The following is a 16,047-nucleotide window of genomic DNA, read 5'->3' as shown; positions in this document are numbered from 1 at the left end:
GACATTTTAACTTTTTTTTTTAAACTCTTGGGAGTAGTTTATTTTGTGAAGCACTGTCATTTTTAGAACATGGAGTTTCTGTTTAGGTTTTTATTATTCTTGTATTTACATATCTTCATCTTTGCTTGTTTAAAGACTAAAGATAGGCATCAAAATCAAAGTGCTAAGGAAACACAGTTTTAATGATCTTTAGAGAACCTCTGGTTAAATCTTAACAAACAAAAGTGAAACTTTTTTGTTTTTAAGAGCACCTTCTCTAAAATAAGAAATGAGTAATTACAAGGGTTGTTACATTATTGTCTGTAGAGTCTATAATGAGTACAATAGTGAATACAGGATGTATATATATAAGAACATTTTTTCTGTAAATCTTTTGCAGAAATTGATACTTATGAAATATATTTAGAAGCTTTCCAAATTAAAAGTTTCCCATTCCCTCATCACTTTTGAAAAAACAAATCCTTACTACTTTCTTAACCTTAATCTTGGTTTATAGAGATTGATCAACAAGCTGAGGAAAGTGACCAAGCCCAACAGGCACAGACGCCAGTTACCACTAGCCCATCAGCCTCAAGTACAACATCCTTTATGAGCAGCTCACTGGAGGACACCACAACTGCCACTACTCCAGTCACTGACACAGAAACGGTGCCTGCATCTGAGTCCCCAGGAGTGATGCCACTTAGTCTTCTCAGGTAGGGAAGTTGACCTTTAATGTCTGCCATATTGATGCCTATGGTTCTAAACACACAATTGTTCTCTTGTGAAGAATGTGTCCAACTAAGTCAAGTCATTCTAGAGCTAGAGGGAACCCGAGAGATCATATAGTCAGACTCATTTTACTGAAGTTGGAAGTGTCCCTCAGAAGTTTAATAACTTGCCCAAAGTCTCACAGCCAGTTAGTGGTGGTCCCAGATCTAATCAGCAGTACCACTGACAATCAGGTACTGTAGTACTCTATCTTCTTATAATGATCTTTTTTTTTTGGCTAGACTTTTGAATATTTTTTTTCCTCCAAAGGTAAATACTTGTATTTTGAATATTAGAGCCTCAAGAAAGAGCTTACCTCCAGGAAAACGATTTTTTCTTCTTGGTGTTTTCCTTTTAAGCATAATTCTTTAACTATACTTTTATTCTTTCTATAAGGTCAAACAAGTCTACTTTTCAAACGAAAGAGCATGTCTTATGATCTTCTTCAGCCAGCCCTATTTTAGTAGACTCATAAATTCCAAAGAATGCTTAAGTTTCTTTTTGCTTCAGTTTGCCAGATGTATACATAAAATAAAAACGTTTGAGTGAAAATCTTTAGGGAGAGAGTTTTGTGAGCTCTCTTAACGAGGACTTAAGTGAAATGAAGGTAAGCAGAATAGTCTCCCTTTTTCTTATTTCTTTTCCCCCTTCCCTTAATTAATAGGTCATTATTGTTTCCAGTGTGTAAACACGTCTTAGAGGATAGGAGAGAGAGTGGCTATTATTGTAATGAGTCTAAAATTTTGGTGTGCACAAGAGCCACCTGGGAAGCTTTTTAAATCTCTGGGGCTGTATTCCCCAGCAAGTCGCATTCAGTAGGTCTGGTGTGGCACCTAGTTTGCATTTGAATTAAGTTTCTCCAGTGATTCTGATACAGTGAGCTTCAGCTCACGCATTAAGAATTATTGCTCTGGTCTTAGACAGAAGGAGTGCTAATCCTAGTAGCTACCAGTGGCCGGCCCCCACACATCTGCCTCTTAGCTCTCTCACTTAAGTAACACAGTTCCAGGAAGTGCTTCTGTTCAAGAAAGGAGGAAGAGAAGAGTGATAGGATATTCTAATATGGTTTTTAATCCTTCTGGCAATTACAGAATTCAAGGCATCCACAGAGAATCAGTAGCACTGTGACTCTTTGTTGCCTTTCAAACTCCATAGGCATGGAATTCAGTGGTAAAATAATGCTCCCTTGCTCCCAGAGACATTCACCAGGCCTGTGACTCCTTCTTTCCTCTTAGTCTGCATTTCCCTGTTATTGGCTAGGACTGTAGTAGAGCTGCAGTTGTCTCTGCCTGGCTCAACATCATTTAATACAAGAAAAATCAGGGAACAACTGACCCCTGTGTGGATACCACCATATCACAGTTGCTTGACTGGGTTGACAGTGCTCTTTTGATGCTGAAAAAGTTATTAGTTCTGTTGGACAAATCTAAAGAGGAGTCACTCAGTGAGGATCTTCCTGGACTTATTTTTTAGCCAGTGTCTGCCTTATCAGCGTGAGAGGGGCTGCTTCTCCTGTACCTTTACCCCTCTACACAGCTGACATATCATTCATATGCTGTTTTTCATTTGTGTTGGGTGACTGGGCACTTATCTTTTCTTTCCGTAACTTACCTATAGACTCTCACTTTAAATCCATGTGAATAATTTCATGGCTATAGCGAATGTATGTATCTGAAGTAACTATAAGTTATCTATCTTTAAAAGTCTTCTTTATTCTCTAACTACTATATGCCTACCAAAATACCCCTGTCACCTTGGTATTATAGTAGAAGGAAAGCTGCATGAAGGCAGGGATTTTTTAAAAATCGATTTTGTTAATTGCTGTATTCCCCCCACCTGCTATGTTGCTTTCATTTTGCTGAACTCACAAAAAGGCATTACTTTTATAGTAAAAGCATCCTATGAGGTAACGATTTTTAACACTGTGGAGTCTCTCTTCCCTCTCCCCAATTAAACTATAGCTAACTTGTATAGTTTTCCAGGTCTCATATTCTTCTGTAAGAAGATTGTGATGTATACATTATTTTCTAATTGGATTTCTGTGCTAACCATTGTTGTTTTCTTAAAGGCAAATGTTCTCTAGTTACCCAACTACCACTGTACTTCCCACACGTCGTGCACAGACTCCTCCAATATCATCATTACCAACCTCTCCTTCTGATGAAGTAGGAAGGAGGCAAAGCTTAACTTCTCCTGATTCCCAGTCAGCAAGGCCAGCTAACCGCACAGGTGCGTGTGCTATCATGCACTATGACACCCAGACCTTGACATTCCATATGTGTGAGACTTTATTACGTGGGCACTGTGTTTTGTCTTCACTGAAGGTAAAACAGTGATTTTAATTAAGGGGAATCTGCCCCATCAAACTGAGCTGTCTTCTCTCTTTTGAAGCTGTAGATTGAATTATGGCTATTTAAGAGAGAAATAATGTACTGTACATCAGTCATATTAGACCTTCTTTCTTTTCTAATATAGGCATTTTTAATGTTGTTAATTTCCCTCTAAGCACTGGTGTTGCTGCAATCCAAACATTTTGAAATGCTATGTTTTCATTTTCATTCAGTTTAAAGTACTTTCTAGTTTACCATTGATATCTTTTTTTTTTTTTTTTTTGCGGTACACGGGCCTCTCACTGTTGTGGCCTCTCCCATTGCGGAGCACAGGCTCCGGATGTGCAGGCTCAGCAGCCACGGCTCACGGGCCCAGCCGCTCCACGGCATGTGGGATCTTCCCAGACCGGGTCATGAACCTGTGTCCCCTGCATCGGCAGGCGGACTCTCAACCACTGCGCCACCAGGGAAGCCCCTGATATCTTCTTTGACATATGGGTTATTTGGAAGTATGTTATTTCACTTCCTAATAGTAGGGGATTTTCCAGGTATCTTTCTATTGTTGATTTCTAGTTTAATTTCATTGTCATCAAAGAACATATCTTGTATAATTTGAATTATTTTATTTTTATTTATTTATTTTTTGGTGGTAGATATTTAACTTTATTAGAAACTGCCTATAGATTCCCATAGTGGTTGTACCATTTTCTAATTGCTTCTTAGACTCTCAATCAGTCCTATTTTTTTGCCTCACTTTCGTTTCCAGAAGTATCTGCTGCCACCCATTTCTGAACATTTTGAGATTCTGAGGAATAAGTTCTGTTGTCTTGACTTTCCTCATTGCTATTGTAGGATTCAGTTTTCTCAGGACCACTGAGGCAATTTATGTTTGCCCATTGGCTTTCTGACTTCTAAAATTTTATTGCAGTTTTCCTGTTCTCTCTGTCCTTACGGATTTCTGCATTTAAAATATTTCCTTTACTGCCATTTTAATGGGTTTTCAGGAATTAGTAGAACTAAATGCTTACGTTCAATTCACTATTTTAAGTTTATTCATTTTAAAAAAACGTTTATTGGACTATAATTGATTTACAATGTTGTGTTAGTTTCAGATGTACAGCAAAGCGAATCAGTTATACATATTCATATATCCACTCTTTGTTAGATTCTTTTCCCATATAGGTCATTCAAGAGTATTGAGTAGAGTTCCCTGTGCTATACAGTACGTTCTTATTAGTTATCTGTTTTACATAAGTAGTGTTTATATGTCAATCCCAATCTCTCACTTTATCCCTCTTCCCCCCTGGTAACCATAAGTTTGTTTTCTACATCTGTGACTCTATTTCTGAAACTTGTTTTATGGTGCGGAAGGAATATGGTCTGTTTTTTTTGTTTGTTTGTTTCTTGTTTTTGTGGTACGTGGGCCTCTCACTGTTGTGGCCTCTCCCGTCGCGGAGCACAGGCTCCAGACATGCAGGCTCAGCAGCCATGGCTCACGGGCCCAGCTGCTCTGCGGCATGTGGGATCCTCCTGGGCGGGGGCACGAACCTGTGTCCCCTGCATCGGCAGGCGGACTCTCAACCACTGCGCCACCAGGGAAGCCCTATGGTCTGTTTTTATAACTATTCCATTTACACTTGGAAAAAATGTGTATATGCTACTGTTGAGTGGTATGTTCTAGAAATTGTTGGTTAGGTCAAGTTGATTGATAGTGTTGTCCAAGTCTTCTTTATCCTTACTTATTTTTCATTTACCTATTCTATCAATTACTGTGGGAGTGGTGTTGAAATCTCTAATTGTGGATTTGTCTATTTCCCTTTTCATTTATTAGTTTTTGTTTCATGTACTTCTAAAGCTCTGTTTTTAGGTCCATAAACATTTAGGATTCTTATATCTTCTTAATGAATTGATCTCTTTATTGTTATGAAGTGACTCTCTTTATCTGTGTTAATTCTGTTTGCCCTTAAATCTGCTTTATCTGGTTTAAATGTAGCCACTTCTGATTTTTTTATTTGTTTTCTTTTTTTTTTTTTTTTTTTTTTTGCGTTACGCGGGCCTCTCACTGCTGTGGCCTCTCCCGTTGCGGAGCACAGGCTCCAGACACACAGGCCCAGCGGCCACGGCTCACGGGCCTAGCCGCTCCGTGGCATGTGGGATCTTCCCGGACCAGGGCACGAACCCGTGTCCCCTGCATCGGCAGGTGGACTCTCAACCACTGTGCCACCAGGGAAGCCCCCTGATTTTTTTATTTGTTTTATAATCGTATATCTTCTGCCATCATTTTACCTTTAACTTATTTGGGTCTTTGTATTTAAAGTAGATTTCTTAAAGGTAGCCTATAGTTGGGTCCAGCTTTTAAAATTCAGCCTTATGTTCTCTGCCTTTTAATTGGGATGTTTAGACCATTTACCTTTACTGTGATTATTGTTATAGCTGGGTTTAAATCTACCATCTTTTTTTTTCATCTCATCAGTTCTTTGTTTCCTTTTTCCTCTTTTTCTATCTCCTTTGAATTAAATGAATATTTTTTAAATTCCATTTTATCTCCTTTGTTGGCTTATTAGCTATACTTGCTATTGTGTTTTTAGAGATTACTTTCAGGTTTATAGTATACATTCTTAATTATCACAGTCTACTTTCAAGTAATGTTATACCACTTCATGTATAATAAAAGAATCTAACAATAGTATGCTTTCATTTCCCCTTTCGCAGCCTTTGTACTTTTGTTATTATAAATTTAACTTCTATGAATCTTATAAAGCCCCATAATACATTATTATTTTTGCTGTATACAGCCAATTATCTTTTAAAGATATTTTAAAAAACTAAAGTATGTATTTTTTATTTACTCACATATTTTCTAGTTTTGAGATTCTTTATTCTTTTATGTATATCCATATTTGCATCTGGTATCATTTCCTTCTGCTTTAAAGACTTCCTTTAACATTTCTTGTAGTGATCTGCTAGTGATAAACTCTTTTGGCTCTTATATATCCAAAAGAGTCTATTTCACCTTAATTTTTTGAAAAAATATTTTCACTGGGAATAGAATTCTATGTTGACAGTTGTTTTTTCTTTTTCTTCAGTACTTTAAGGTGTTGCTCTACTGTCTTCTGATTTGCATTGTTTCCAGTGATAAGTCTTCTGTCTTTCTAATGTTGATGTAATATGCCTTTTTCTCTGGCTGCTTTTAAGATTTTTCTTTTTATCAGTGGGCTTAAGCAATTTGATTGTGATCTGCCCTGGTATAGTTTTTTTCATGTTTCTTGTGCTTGGGGTTTATTGAGGTTTTTGGATCTGTGGGTTTAAAGTTGTCATTAAATTTGGAAATTTTTCATTCATTATTTTTTTCAGATTTTTTTCTGTTCCACTACTCCTCCGTTTCAGTGTCTCCAGTTACATGTATATTAAGCCACTTGCAGTTATCCCACAGATCACGGTCACTGATGCTCTGCTCTTTTTTTGTTTTTGTTTTAAATTCTTTTTCCTGTCTGTGTTTGATTTGTGATAATTTTTATTGTTGTGCCTTCTGGTCACTAATATTTTCTTCTGCAGTGTCTAATTTGCTCTTAATCCCATCCAGTGTATGTTTCCCTTCAGATATTGTATGTAGTTTTCTAGAAGTTCTGTATATGTCTTTTTTTTTTAATCTCCCATGGCTTTTATAACATACTCAGTCTTTCCTCTACCTTACAAAATACATGGAATAACAGTTCTCATTATTAAAACAGTTATATTCTGTGAACACAGAGTTAGTGAAAACTGAACCATTGTTCCCTAGGGAAAATACAGGGCTAGGTTTCTGTGAGCTTCTGGTCACTTCTTTGTCAACTGATGAATATATAACCTTATTTTATGTGTGTTTCAATTTAAAGACACCATATTTAATATGTATTGTTGATTCATTAGCATTGAACTCATGGCCAGCAACACTATTAACTCATGCCTGCGTGAAGCTTAGCACTTATATTTTCTCCATAAGGCACATCTTAGCCTTCTTGCACTTAGGAACACTAGACAGCATTTCAGCACTATACTTGGGGGCCATTTTAAACAATGAAATCACCAACAAAAAGCACAAAAAATGCAAAAGAAGTAACACTAAATAGCATGAAAGGACACTTGTTATAGTCTGAGAGCTGAAACAAGAATACAGAGCATCACCTTGTTTGACCTCAGCTGGGAACAAATGCATCAGAAGACTGAATTTTTTGGTCACCCTGTGTGTGTGAATGACTGTGAAAGTGCCATGAGTATTGATTTTGGAGTTACAAATTAACTTAAAGGAGTAGATTAATTGGCAGATAGGGAATCCACAAATAACCAGAATCAAGTGTATTTATAGTATCTGTTTTAATGTCTGTGGTACTTAATTTATCAATTATTTCTAGATCTGTTTCTATTAATTAATTTTTCTCCTCATTTTGAATTGTGTTTTCTTGTTTCTTTGCATGTTTGGTAATTTTTTATTGGATACCAGACATTGTGAATTTTACCTAGTTGGGTGCTGGATATTTTGTATTTCGTTAATTGTATTATACTTAAACTTTGTTCTAGAATTCAGTGAAGTAACTTGAAAACAATTTGATTCTTTCAAGGCTTCCTTTTAAGCTTTGTTAGGTGAGACCAGGACAGCCTTTAGTTTGTTTAGTATTCTATCTAATACCTTATGCATTACAAAGTTTTTTCATTCTGGCTTGTTGTAACACAAACTTCCCAACCCTATGTGAGCTCTAAGGATTGTTCTGCCTGCTGCTTCTTGGTGATTCTTTCCCTAGCTTTGGATAGTTGCTGTATTAGCATCAGCTGAGGACTTGAGGGGAAGAGGACCCTCTGCACATTTCTGGAGTTCTCTATCTGTGTAGCTGTACTCTTTCCATACAGATCTCCCCTTTCTGGATTCTGCCCTGTGAATTCTAGCCACTTTTGAACTCTCTACTCTGTCTCCGCCATTCAGAGAGACCACTGAGTTTGGCTTGAATTTACCCTCCCTGACCTGCAGTTTGGGAAATTCTTTCCAGGCAGTAAGCTAAGGCAGTTGTACACCTTGCCTCATTTGATTCCCTTCTCTCAGGGATCACCGTCCTACACTACCTATTGTCCAATATCTGTAGACTGTTGTTTGATAATTTTTGTCTGTTTTTTTAGTTGTTTAAGGTGAGGGTAAATCTAGTCTCTATTACTCTACCATGGCAAGGAGAAGTCCATCAGATATATCAGGGCTATCACCACTGTAGCAGTAATGACATTTTTTAAGCAAAAATGAGAGTTATAGTCTTCCCTCCCTCCATCCATCCTTCCCTCTTTCCCTCCTTCCCTTGTTCCTTACTAATTCAATTTGAAAGCCATTAAGTGGGGCCAAGCTAGGGAGGCATTCATGCCAGCAGGGTATGGGAGGTGTGTGGCATGGTAGTCCAGCGTGGGTTGTCAGAGCCAGATTGGGGTGAAGAAAAACACCTCTTGTGTGTGGGGAGTGGCCTGGTATAAGGTGTTGGAGTCCAAGTGGGACAAAGAAGTGTCCATATGGCCTGGCACTAGGTGTCAGAACCATATAGGGTGAAGAGGGCCTCCACTGGCAGCTGTCCACTGAGAGGGCCTTGGGACAGTGATGCTTCAGTAGCAGTACACACACCTAGTGCCAAGATCCTATCTTTTAAATACCATTCTCTACTAGAAGGAACCTTGATCTTCTGAGAGAGAAATGGCTGATTTCAGGTCTCAGTATGAGATGAACCTAGAATAGCTTGTACCATAAAGTGACAAAGTACTCAGAGAATGATGGGCACAGGCTTGTGAAGGGGCATCCACTGGCCAAATCTGGGAGATTTGGGGCATAAAAATAAATAATAATTACCATAACAGATAATAACTCATGAATGCAATGACAATCCATAACCCTATACTGATGGAGAAAGGAGAAGCTTTGCTTTAGAGTGGAATACCAACTGATGAATCTGAAAGCAATGATGGACTTTAAAAAACCCATCATTTTGTCAACCATCGTAATGATAATTAATTCAGCCAGTAAGCATAAATGGATGCAGAGTGAAACTGATGAAGAATGAGATATTTACCTATTCTCATAGTGTTTTCCCACAAATATTTATTAATTACAAAGAAAAAAAAGTACCTTTACAGTGGAGAAACCTGGCAGATACCAGCTTAACTCAAGTGATCAAAGTTAACATCATCAAGTTAACCTTGTCAGACCCATCATAATGGGACAACATGAAATCATGAACCATCTAATAGAATGCTATAAGAAGAGGGCAACGTCAGTTTTGTGCTACTCCTGCCAAAATGCACAACCTGAGTCTAATCATGAGGAAACAGCAGACATCAGATTGAGGGACTTTCTACCCTATAACTGGCCTGGAATCTTCAAAGTGAAGGAGACTGAAGAGACATGAAAACTAAATGTAAAGATGATCCTGGATTAGATCCTTTGCTGTAAAGAACATTATCAGGACTTTCCTTGAAACTAGAATGGAATCTGGATTAGATGATAATTGTTAATTTCCTGACTTTGATAGTTGCGTTGTGGTTATACAGGAGAATGTTGTTATTTGTAAGAGTAATATATTAGTGTATTCAGGGAAGATGGAGCATTATGTCTGCTACTTACTCTCCAGTGGTTCAGGGGTAAAAGAATTCTTTGTACTATTCTTACAAATTTTTGTAAAGCTTGAAATTTTTTGTAAGTAGGGAACTATTTTTAAAAAAGAAAACAAACATTTTTTTCAGCAGGTTTGTTTCATAATAGCTACTTTATCTTTAAGAAAAACCTTAAAAAGCTATATCAAATTTAATCACATTTAGTTATTAGAGAATTCTTAGTAGAGTAACATTTCATTATATTTGGACACTATTAAGAAAATTGGGAATTATGGTTACTATAAGAATACTTTTTACTCATGGTATATAGTGATATTTAGGACTTCTCTTTCTTTTGTCTCAGCCTTGTCAGACCCAAGCAGTAGACTTTCAACTTCTCCTCCTCCTCCAGCGATTGCAGTACCCTTGTTGGAAATGGGGTTCTCTCTCCGGCAGATTGCGAAAGCCATGGAAGCCACAGGTAGTATAATTTTTTTAATGTTTTTTTAATTGGAGTATAATTGCTTTACAATGTTATGTTAATTTCTGCTGCACAGTGAAGTGAATCAGCTATATGTATACATATATCCCCTCCCTGCTGGACCTCCCCCCTCTCCCCATCCCACCCATCTAGGCCATCACGGAGCACCGAGCTGAGCTCCCTGTGCTGTACAGCAGGTTCCCACTCGCTATCTATTTTACACATGGTAGTGTATTTATGTCAAACCTAATCTCCCAATTCATCTCACCCTCCTCTTCCCCGCTGTGTTCACATGTCTGTTCTCTACGTCTGTGTTTCTGTTCCTGCCCTGCAAACAGGTTCATCTGTACCATTTTTCTAGATTCCACATATATGCATTAATATTTGGTATTTGTTTTTCTCTTTCTGACTTACTTCAGTCTGTATGACAGACTCTAGGTCCATCCACATCTCTACAAATGACCCAATTTCATTTCTTTTTATGGCTGAGTAATATTCCTTTATATAGATGTACCACATCTTCTTATCCATTCCTCTGTCAATGGACATTTAGGTTGCTTCCATGTCCTGGCTATTGTAAATAGTGCTGCAGTGAACATTAGGATACATGTGTCTTTTTGAATTATGGTTTTCTCAGGGTATATGCCCAGTAGTGAGATTGCTGGATCATATGGTAGTTCTATTTTTAGTTTTTTAAGGAACTTCCATACTGTTCTCCATAGTGGCTGTATCAATTTACATTCCCACCAACAGTGCAGGAGGGTTCCCTTTTCTCCACACCCTCTCCAGCATTTATTGTTTGTCGACTTTTTTTTTTTTTTTTTTTTTTTTTTTTGCTGTATGCGGGCCTCTCACTGTTGTGGCCTCTCCCGTTGCGGAGCACAGGCTCCGGACGCACAGGCCCAACGGCCATGGCTCACGGGCCCAACCGCTCCACGACATGTGGGATCTTCCCAGACCGGGGCACGAACCCGTGTCCCCTGCATCGGCAGGCGGACTCTCAACCACTGCGCCACCAGGGAAGCCCTGTTTGTCGACTTTTTGATGATGGCCATTCTGACCAGTGTGAGGTGATACCTCACTGTAGTTTTGATTTGCATTTCCCTAATGATTAGTGATGTTGAGCCTCTTTTCATGTGCCTCTTGGCCATCTGTATGTCTTCTTTGGTGAAATGTCTACTTAGGTCTTCCGCCCACTTTTTGATTGGGTTGTTTGTTTTTTTGATACTGAGCTGCATGAGCTGTTTGTATACTTTGGAAATGAATCCTTTGTCCATTGTTTTATTTGCAAATATTTTCTCCCAATGTGTGGGTTGTCTTTTCGTCTTGTTTACGGTTTCCTTTGCTGTGCAAAAGCTTTTAAGGTTCATTAGGTCCCATTTGCTTATTTTTGTTTTCATTTTCATTACTCTGGGAGGTGGGCCATAAAAGATCTTGATATGATTTATGTCAAAGAGTGTTTTTCCTATGTTTTCCTTTAAGAGTTTTATCGTGTCCGGTCCTACATTTAGGTCTTTAATCCATTTTGAATTTATTTTTATGTGTGGTGTTAGGGAGTGTTCTAATTTCATTCTTTTACAGGTAGTTGTCCAGTTTTCCCAGCACCATTTACTGAAGAGGCTGTCTTTTCTCCATTGTTTATTCTTGCCTCCTTTATCATAGATTAGGTGACCATAGGTGCATGGGTTTATCTCTGGGCTTTCTATCCTGTACCATTGATCTATATTTCTGTTTTTGTGCCAGTACCTTGCTGTCTTGATTACTGTAGCTTTGTAGTTGGGGAGCCTGATTCCTCCAGCTCCGTTTTCTTTCTCAAGATTGCTTTGGCTATTTGGGGTCTTTTGTGTTTCCATACAAATTGTGAAATTTTTTGTTCTAGCTCTGTGAAAAATGCCATTGATAATTTGATAGGGATTGCATTGAACCTGTAGATTGCTTTGGGTAGAGTAGTCATTTTCACAATATTGATTCTTCCAATCCAGGAGCATGGTATATCTCTCCATCTGTTTGTGTCATCTTTGATTTCTTTCATCAGTGTTTTATGGTTTTCTGAGTACAGGTCTTTTGCCTCCTTAGGTAGGTTTATTTCTAGGTATTTTTATTCTTTTTGCTGTGATGGTAAATGGGATTGTTTCCTTAATTTCTCTTTCTGATCTTTCATTGTTAGTGTATAGGAATGCAAGAGATTTCTGTGTATTAATTTAGTACCTTCCAACCTTACCAAATTCATTGATCAGTTCTAGGAGTTTTCTGGTGACATCTTTAGGATTTTCTATGTATAGTATCATGTCATCTGCAAACAGTGACAGTTTTACTTCTTTTCCAATTTGTATTCCTTTTATTTCTTTTTCTTACTATAACTTTTTATGTATCATTATATGCAGTTATGAGAAGCACCATGTTTATTAAAGGCAGTTTGTTTTTTAAGAGGCCATAAAGGTTTGTAAGATTTTTAACACAAGATTCAATTACAGTGGCAACATAGCAGACAGTCTTAAACTGATAGCATGAATAACTAATTATTTTGCCCATAGTCAGTATTAGACCTTTTTTTCCCCCTGTTCAGGTGCTCGAGGAGAGGCTGATGCCCAGAACATCACTGTCCTTGCCATGTGGATGATAGAGCACCCTGGGCATGAGGATGAGGAGGAGCCCCAGTCAGGCAGCACAGCCGACTCAAGGCACGGAGCCGCAGTTGTAGGCAGTGGTGGGAAGTCAAATGATCCCTGCTATTTGCAGTCACCAGGAGACATACCATCAGCTGATGCTGCTGAAATGGAGGAAGGCTTTAGTGAAAGGTGAAATTCCAATTTCCATATTTCTGTTCCATGTGTTATAAATGGTATCCCAAGAACCCCATTATGTCCCTTCATAGATGCTTCTAATGGTATATAAGGTTGATAACTAGAGAGAGATGAAAAAGTGGACATTTCAGTTACAAGCTTATGTTTCTGTAAAGCACTCTTAACAATGACATGACAGGTTTTGACTTGAATGATGTTTTTATGAAATAAGGAAATAATTTTAATATAAAATTGCTGAAAAGAAGAAACTAAAAATTAAAATAAATTTATTCTGAAATAAAGTAAACATGTTGATAAAATAATTTGATTTTATATAAGAGATATAAACTAGAATGTTCATTTTAATATAAATTGACTTAAAGTAATGCATTCAATAGAAATGGACTTTTAAATCTTTTCTGTATCTTAATATGGGTTTATATTTTCATTTCTTCTTTAATATCCAGTACAATACACCCCTTTTTAAAGTTGTGAAATGAATTCTCTGATAATGCCTAGCCTAAAAAGAAATGTAATAAAATATTCTGTAATTCTTTCTAAAATCCTCCCCCTTCAGCACTTCTTATGACTTTAAATCTTCGTTTCATTTTAGCTCATGAAGTTATATGGGGGGCTTGTGTCTTATATTAATATGCAGACTTTTTCTGACAAGCTCAGTGAATATTTTCATAACTTATTTTGAAATATCTGTTTTTCCAAGGCAAGGATTCCCAATCGTTTCAATTTTTAAGTATTTAATCATTTAGGATTTAGTTAAGGCCATTGACCTCATTTGAATTTAAACTTGCATTAAGCGTAATTTCATTGTTGGTATATTTCAAAACTAGATAAAATTATTGCTCAGGGCAATATGACATATTTATAAGCCAGACACAAAAGATATGTTTCAAAACATATTTTGTTCTCAATAATATTTGGAGGAAAAAGTACTACAAGCAAGCTTGCACCTGTGCTTTCTGTTCATGATGATTTTTAAAAATGTGTGTTGCTTTCAAACTTGCTCTTTTAGCCCTGATAATCTGGATCATGTAGAGAATGCAGCTTCTGGAAGTGGACCACCCGCTAGGGGTCGCTCAGCAGTTACAAGAAGGCACAAGTTTGATTTAGCTGCTCGAACATTGCTAGCAAGAGCAGGTAAGTATATGTTTCACATCCTTCTCTTGGTGAAAGTATTATACAGTTTGTTTGTATTTTAAAGTAAATGTAAAAGCAACATTAAAGAAGATGTAAACTAGTGATACTAAGTATTCAGTACCTCCACATTAAAAGAGCAACTATTTGCATATTACTTTCTATGCACTTATATAATTTTACATAATTTAAGTCACAGCATACATTCATAGATTGATTTTTAAGTTCCCTCTGGGAGCAGAAGGCTATACTGGTCACTTGTAAATATTGAGAAATTTCATAAATGCTCTCTCTGCCCTCAAAATACTTATAATTTAAGAAGTGAAGATGCATGTTTAAGACATCACTGATGAGAAGGGGCTAGAGAGAGCACTGTGCCAAAGTAGGCACTGGCTTTTCTGATGTACTTTGTGAATTTTAGGGCTTCACTACTAGGTAAGGCCCAGATAAGCAAAAGTATATTTTTTGGGCTTCCCTGGTGGCGCAGTGGTTGAGAGTCCGCCTGCCGATGCAGGGGACACGGGTTCGTGCCCCGGTCTGGGAGGATCCCGCATGCCGCGGAGCGGTTGGGCCCGTGAGCCATGGCCGTTGGGCCTGCGCGTCCGGAGCCTGTGCTCCGCAACGGGAGAGGCCACGACAGTGAGAGGCCCGCATACAGCAAAAAAAAAAAAAAAAAAAAAAATATATATATATATATATATATATATATATATATTTTTTTTTTTTTTTCAGTACCTTAGTAAATATTTTTAAGATTATGTTCTGGGCATGTGAAATTTAAATTATAGGGAATATATTTTCCAAACTAAAATCTAGAATATGTCATTTGTCAAAACAGAGTTTAATCTTTGAACTATTAAAACGTAAATAATGATTCAGTAATTTATGGAAACAGAAAAATTGAGACTGTCCTAGAACATATAGGATGTGTATTTAATATATAATGAAAGCGACTGACAAAAAAAAAAACTAAAAGGATAATAACAGCTCATATTTATTGAGTGTTCTTCTATATAACAAACATTATGAAATATTTTACATAGATTATCTTATTTAAACCTGTCAGCAGCTCTGCAAGGTATGAATACTCTTATCCCCATTTCACGGAAGAGGAAACACATATGTTAGGTAAAGTTTTATGTTTATGGTTTGGAATCCAATAAGTCAGCTGAGGTAGGCTCTCACCTGCATTGTATGGCAGTTAAGAACTGGCAAAATATTCAGAATTATTTTATACATGCAAATAAAATGCCTTTCTTGTTTTGTTCTGAGCGGGGTTATACCGCTCTGTGCAGGCCCATAGGAATCAAAGTCGGAGAGAAGGAATATCTTTGCAACAAGACCCAGGGGCATTGTATGACTTTAATTTAGATGAGGAATTGGAAATTGATCTTGATGATGAAGCGATGGAAGCTATGTTTGGACAAGACCTGACCAGTGACAACGATATTCTGGGAATGTGGATCCCAGAGGTACTGGATTGGCCTACCTGGGTGTGTGTGACTGCAGCGGGGGCTGCTCTGACTTATTTTCCTGCCCTCCTGTTCATACAGCTTACTAATAACAGCATTTCCTAGAGTTGTAACACTCTGAAAAGTCTGACATCTCATCCTAAAGTTTGGGGCTTTAACACTTGAGGTTACTTTGATGCCTACAAACTAGTAAGAAAAAGTCTCTCTTGTTGCTTTCTCTGTGCGATTTTATTGCTTCTCTCCCCAGACTAGATGAATAGAGCCGTGCTGTGCTAATTTGATTTCTGATATCAAAGATAGATTACAAAATAGGCATCAGGTCCCAGTCAGCTCTGCTGGGTGTTTAACATGGCTGCTGTGCTTACCTTGCTATCTGAATGCATGCTCTTCTTCTTTATAGGTTCTATTTAATCACTGTAATGCCTCATTCTAGGAACCAGTGCCACCTAGATCTTGTAAATGCCTCCATCCAAGGGCAGGGTACA

The 16,047-nt window shown here is 37.6% G+C and overlaps 1 protein-coding gene across 1 annotated transcript in view; it reads left to right on the top strand.

Moving 5' to 3' along the window:
* Nucleotides 1-16,047, top strand: part of HERC1 (HECT and RLD domain containing E3 ubiquitin protein ligase family member 1) — a 211,730-nt gene that overhangs the window by 137,064 nt on the left and 58,619 nt on the right. Inside the window, exons 39-44 of the mRNA XM_081228054.1 lie at nucleotides 497-695; nucleotides 2,819-2,979; nucleotides 10,039-10,155; nucleotides 12,722-12,953; nucleotides 13,969-14,093; nucleotides 15,363-15,583. Of these exons, the coding sequence (XP_081084180.1) occupies nucleotides 497-695; nucleotides 2,819-2,979; nucleotides 10,039-10,155; nucleotides 12,722-12,953; nucleotides 13,969-14,093; nucleotides 15,363-15,583 (1,055 nt within the window). The remainder of the gene's footprint in view (nucleotides 1-496; nucleotides 696-2,818; nucleotides 2,980-10,038; nucleotides 10,156-12,721; nucleotides 12,954-13,968; nucleotides 14,094-15,362; nucleotides 15,584-16,047) is intronic.

The sequence above is a fragment of the Mesoplodon bidens genome (genome assembly GCF_964165515.1).
Source record: "Mesoplodon bidens genome assembly, chromosome: 3".
Lineage (NCBI taxonomy): Eukaryota > Metazoa > Chordata > Mammalia > Artiodactyla > Ziphiidae > Mesoplodon > Mesoplodon bidens.
The sequence above is the reverse complement of the archived record's forward strand: the minus strand, read 5'-3'. Positions and strand labels throughout refer to the sequence as shown.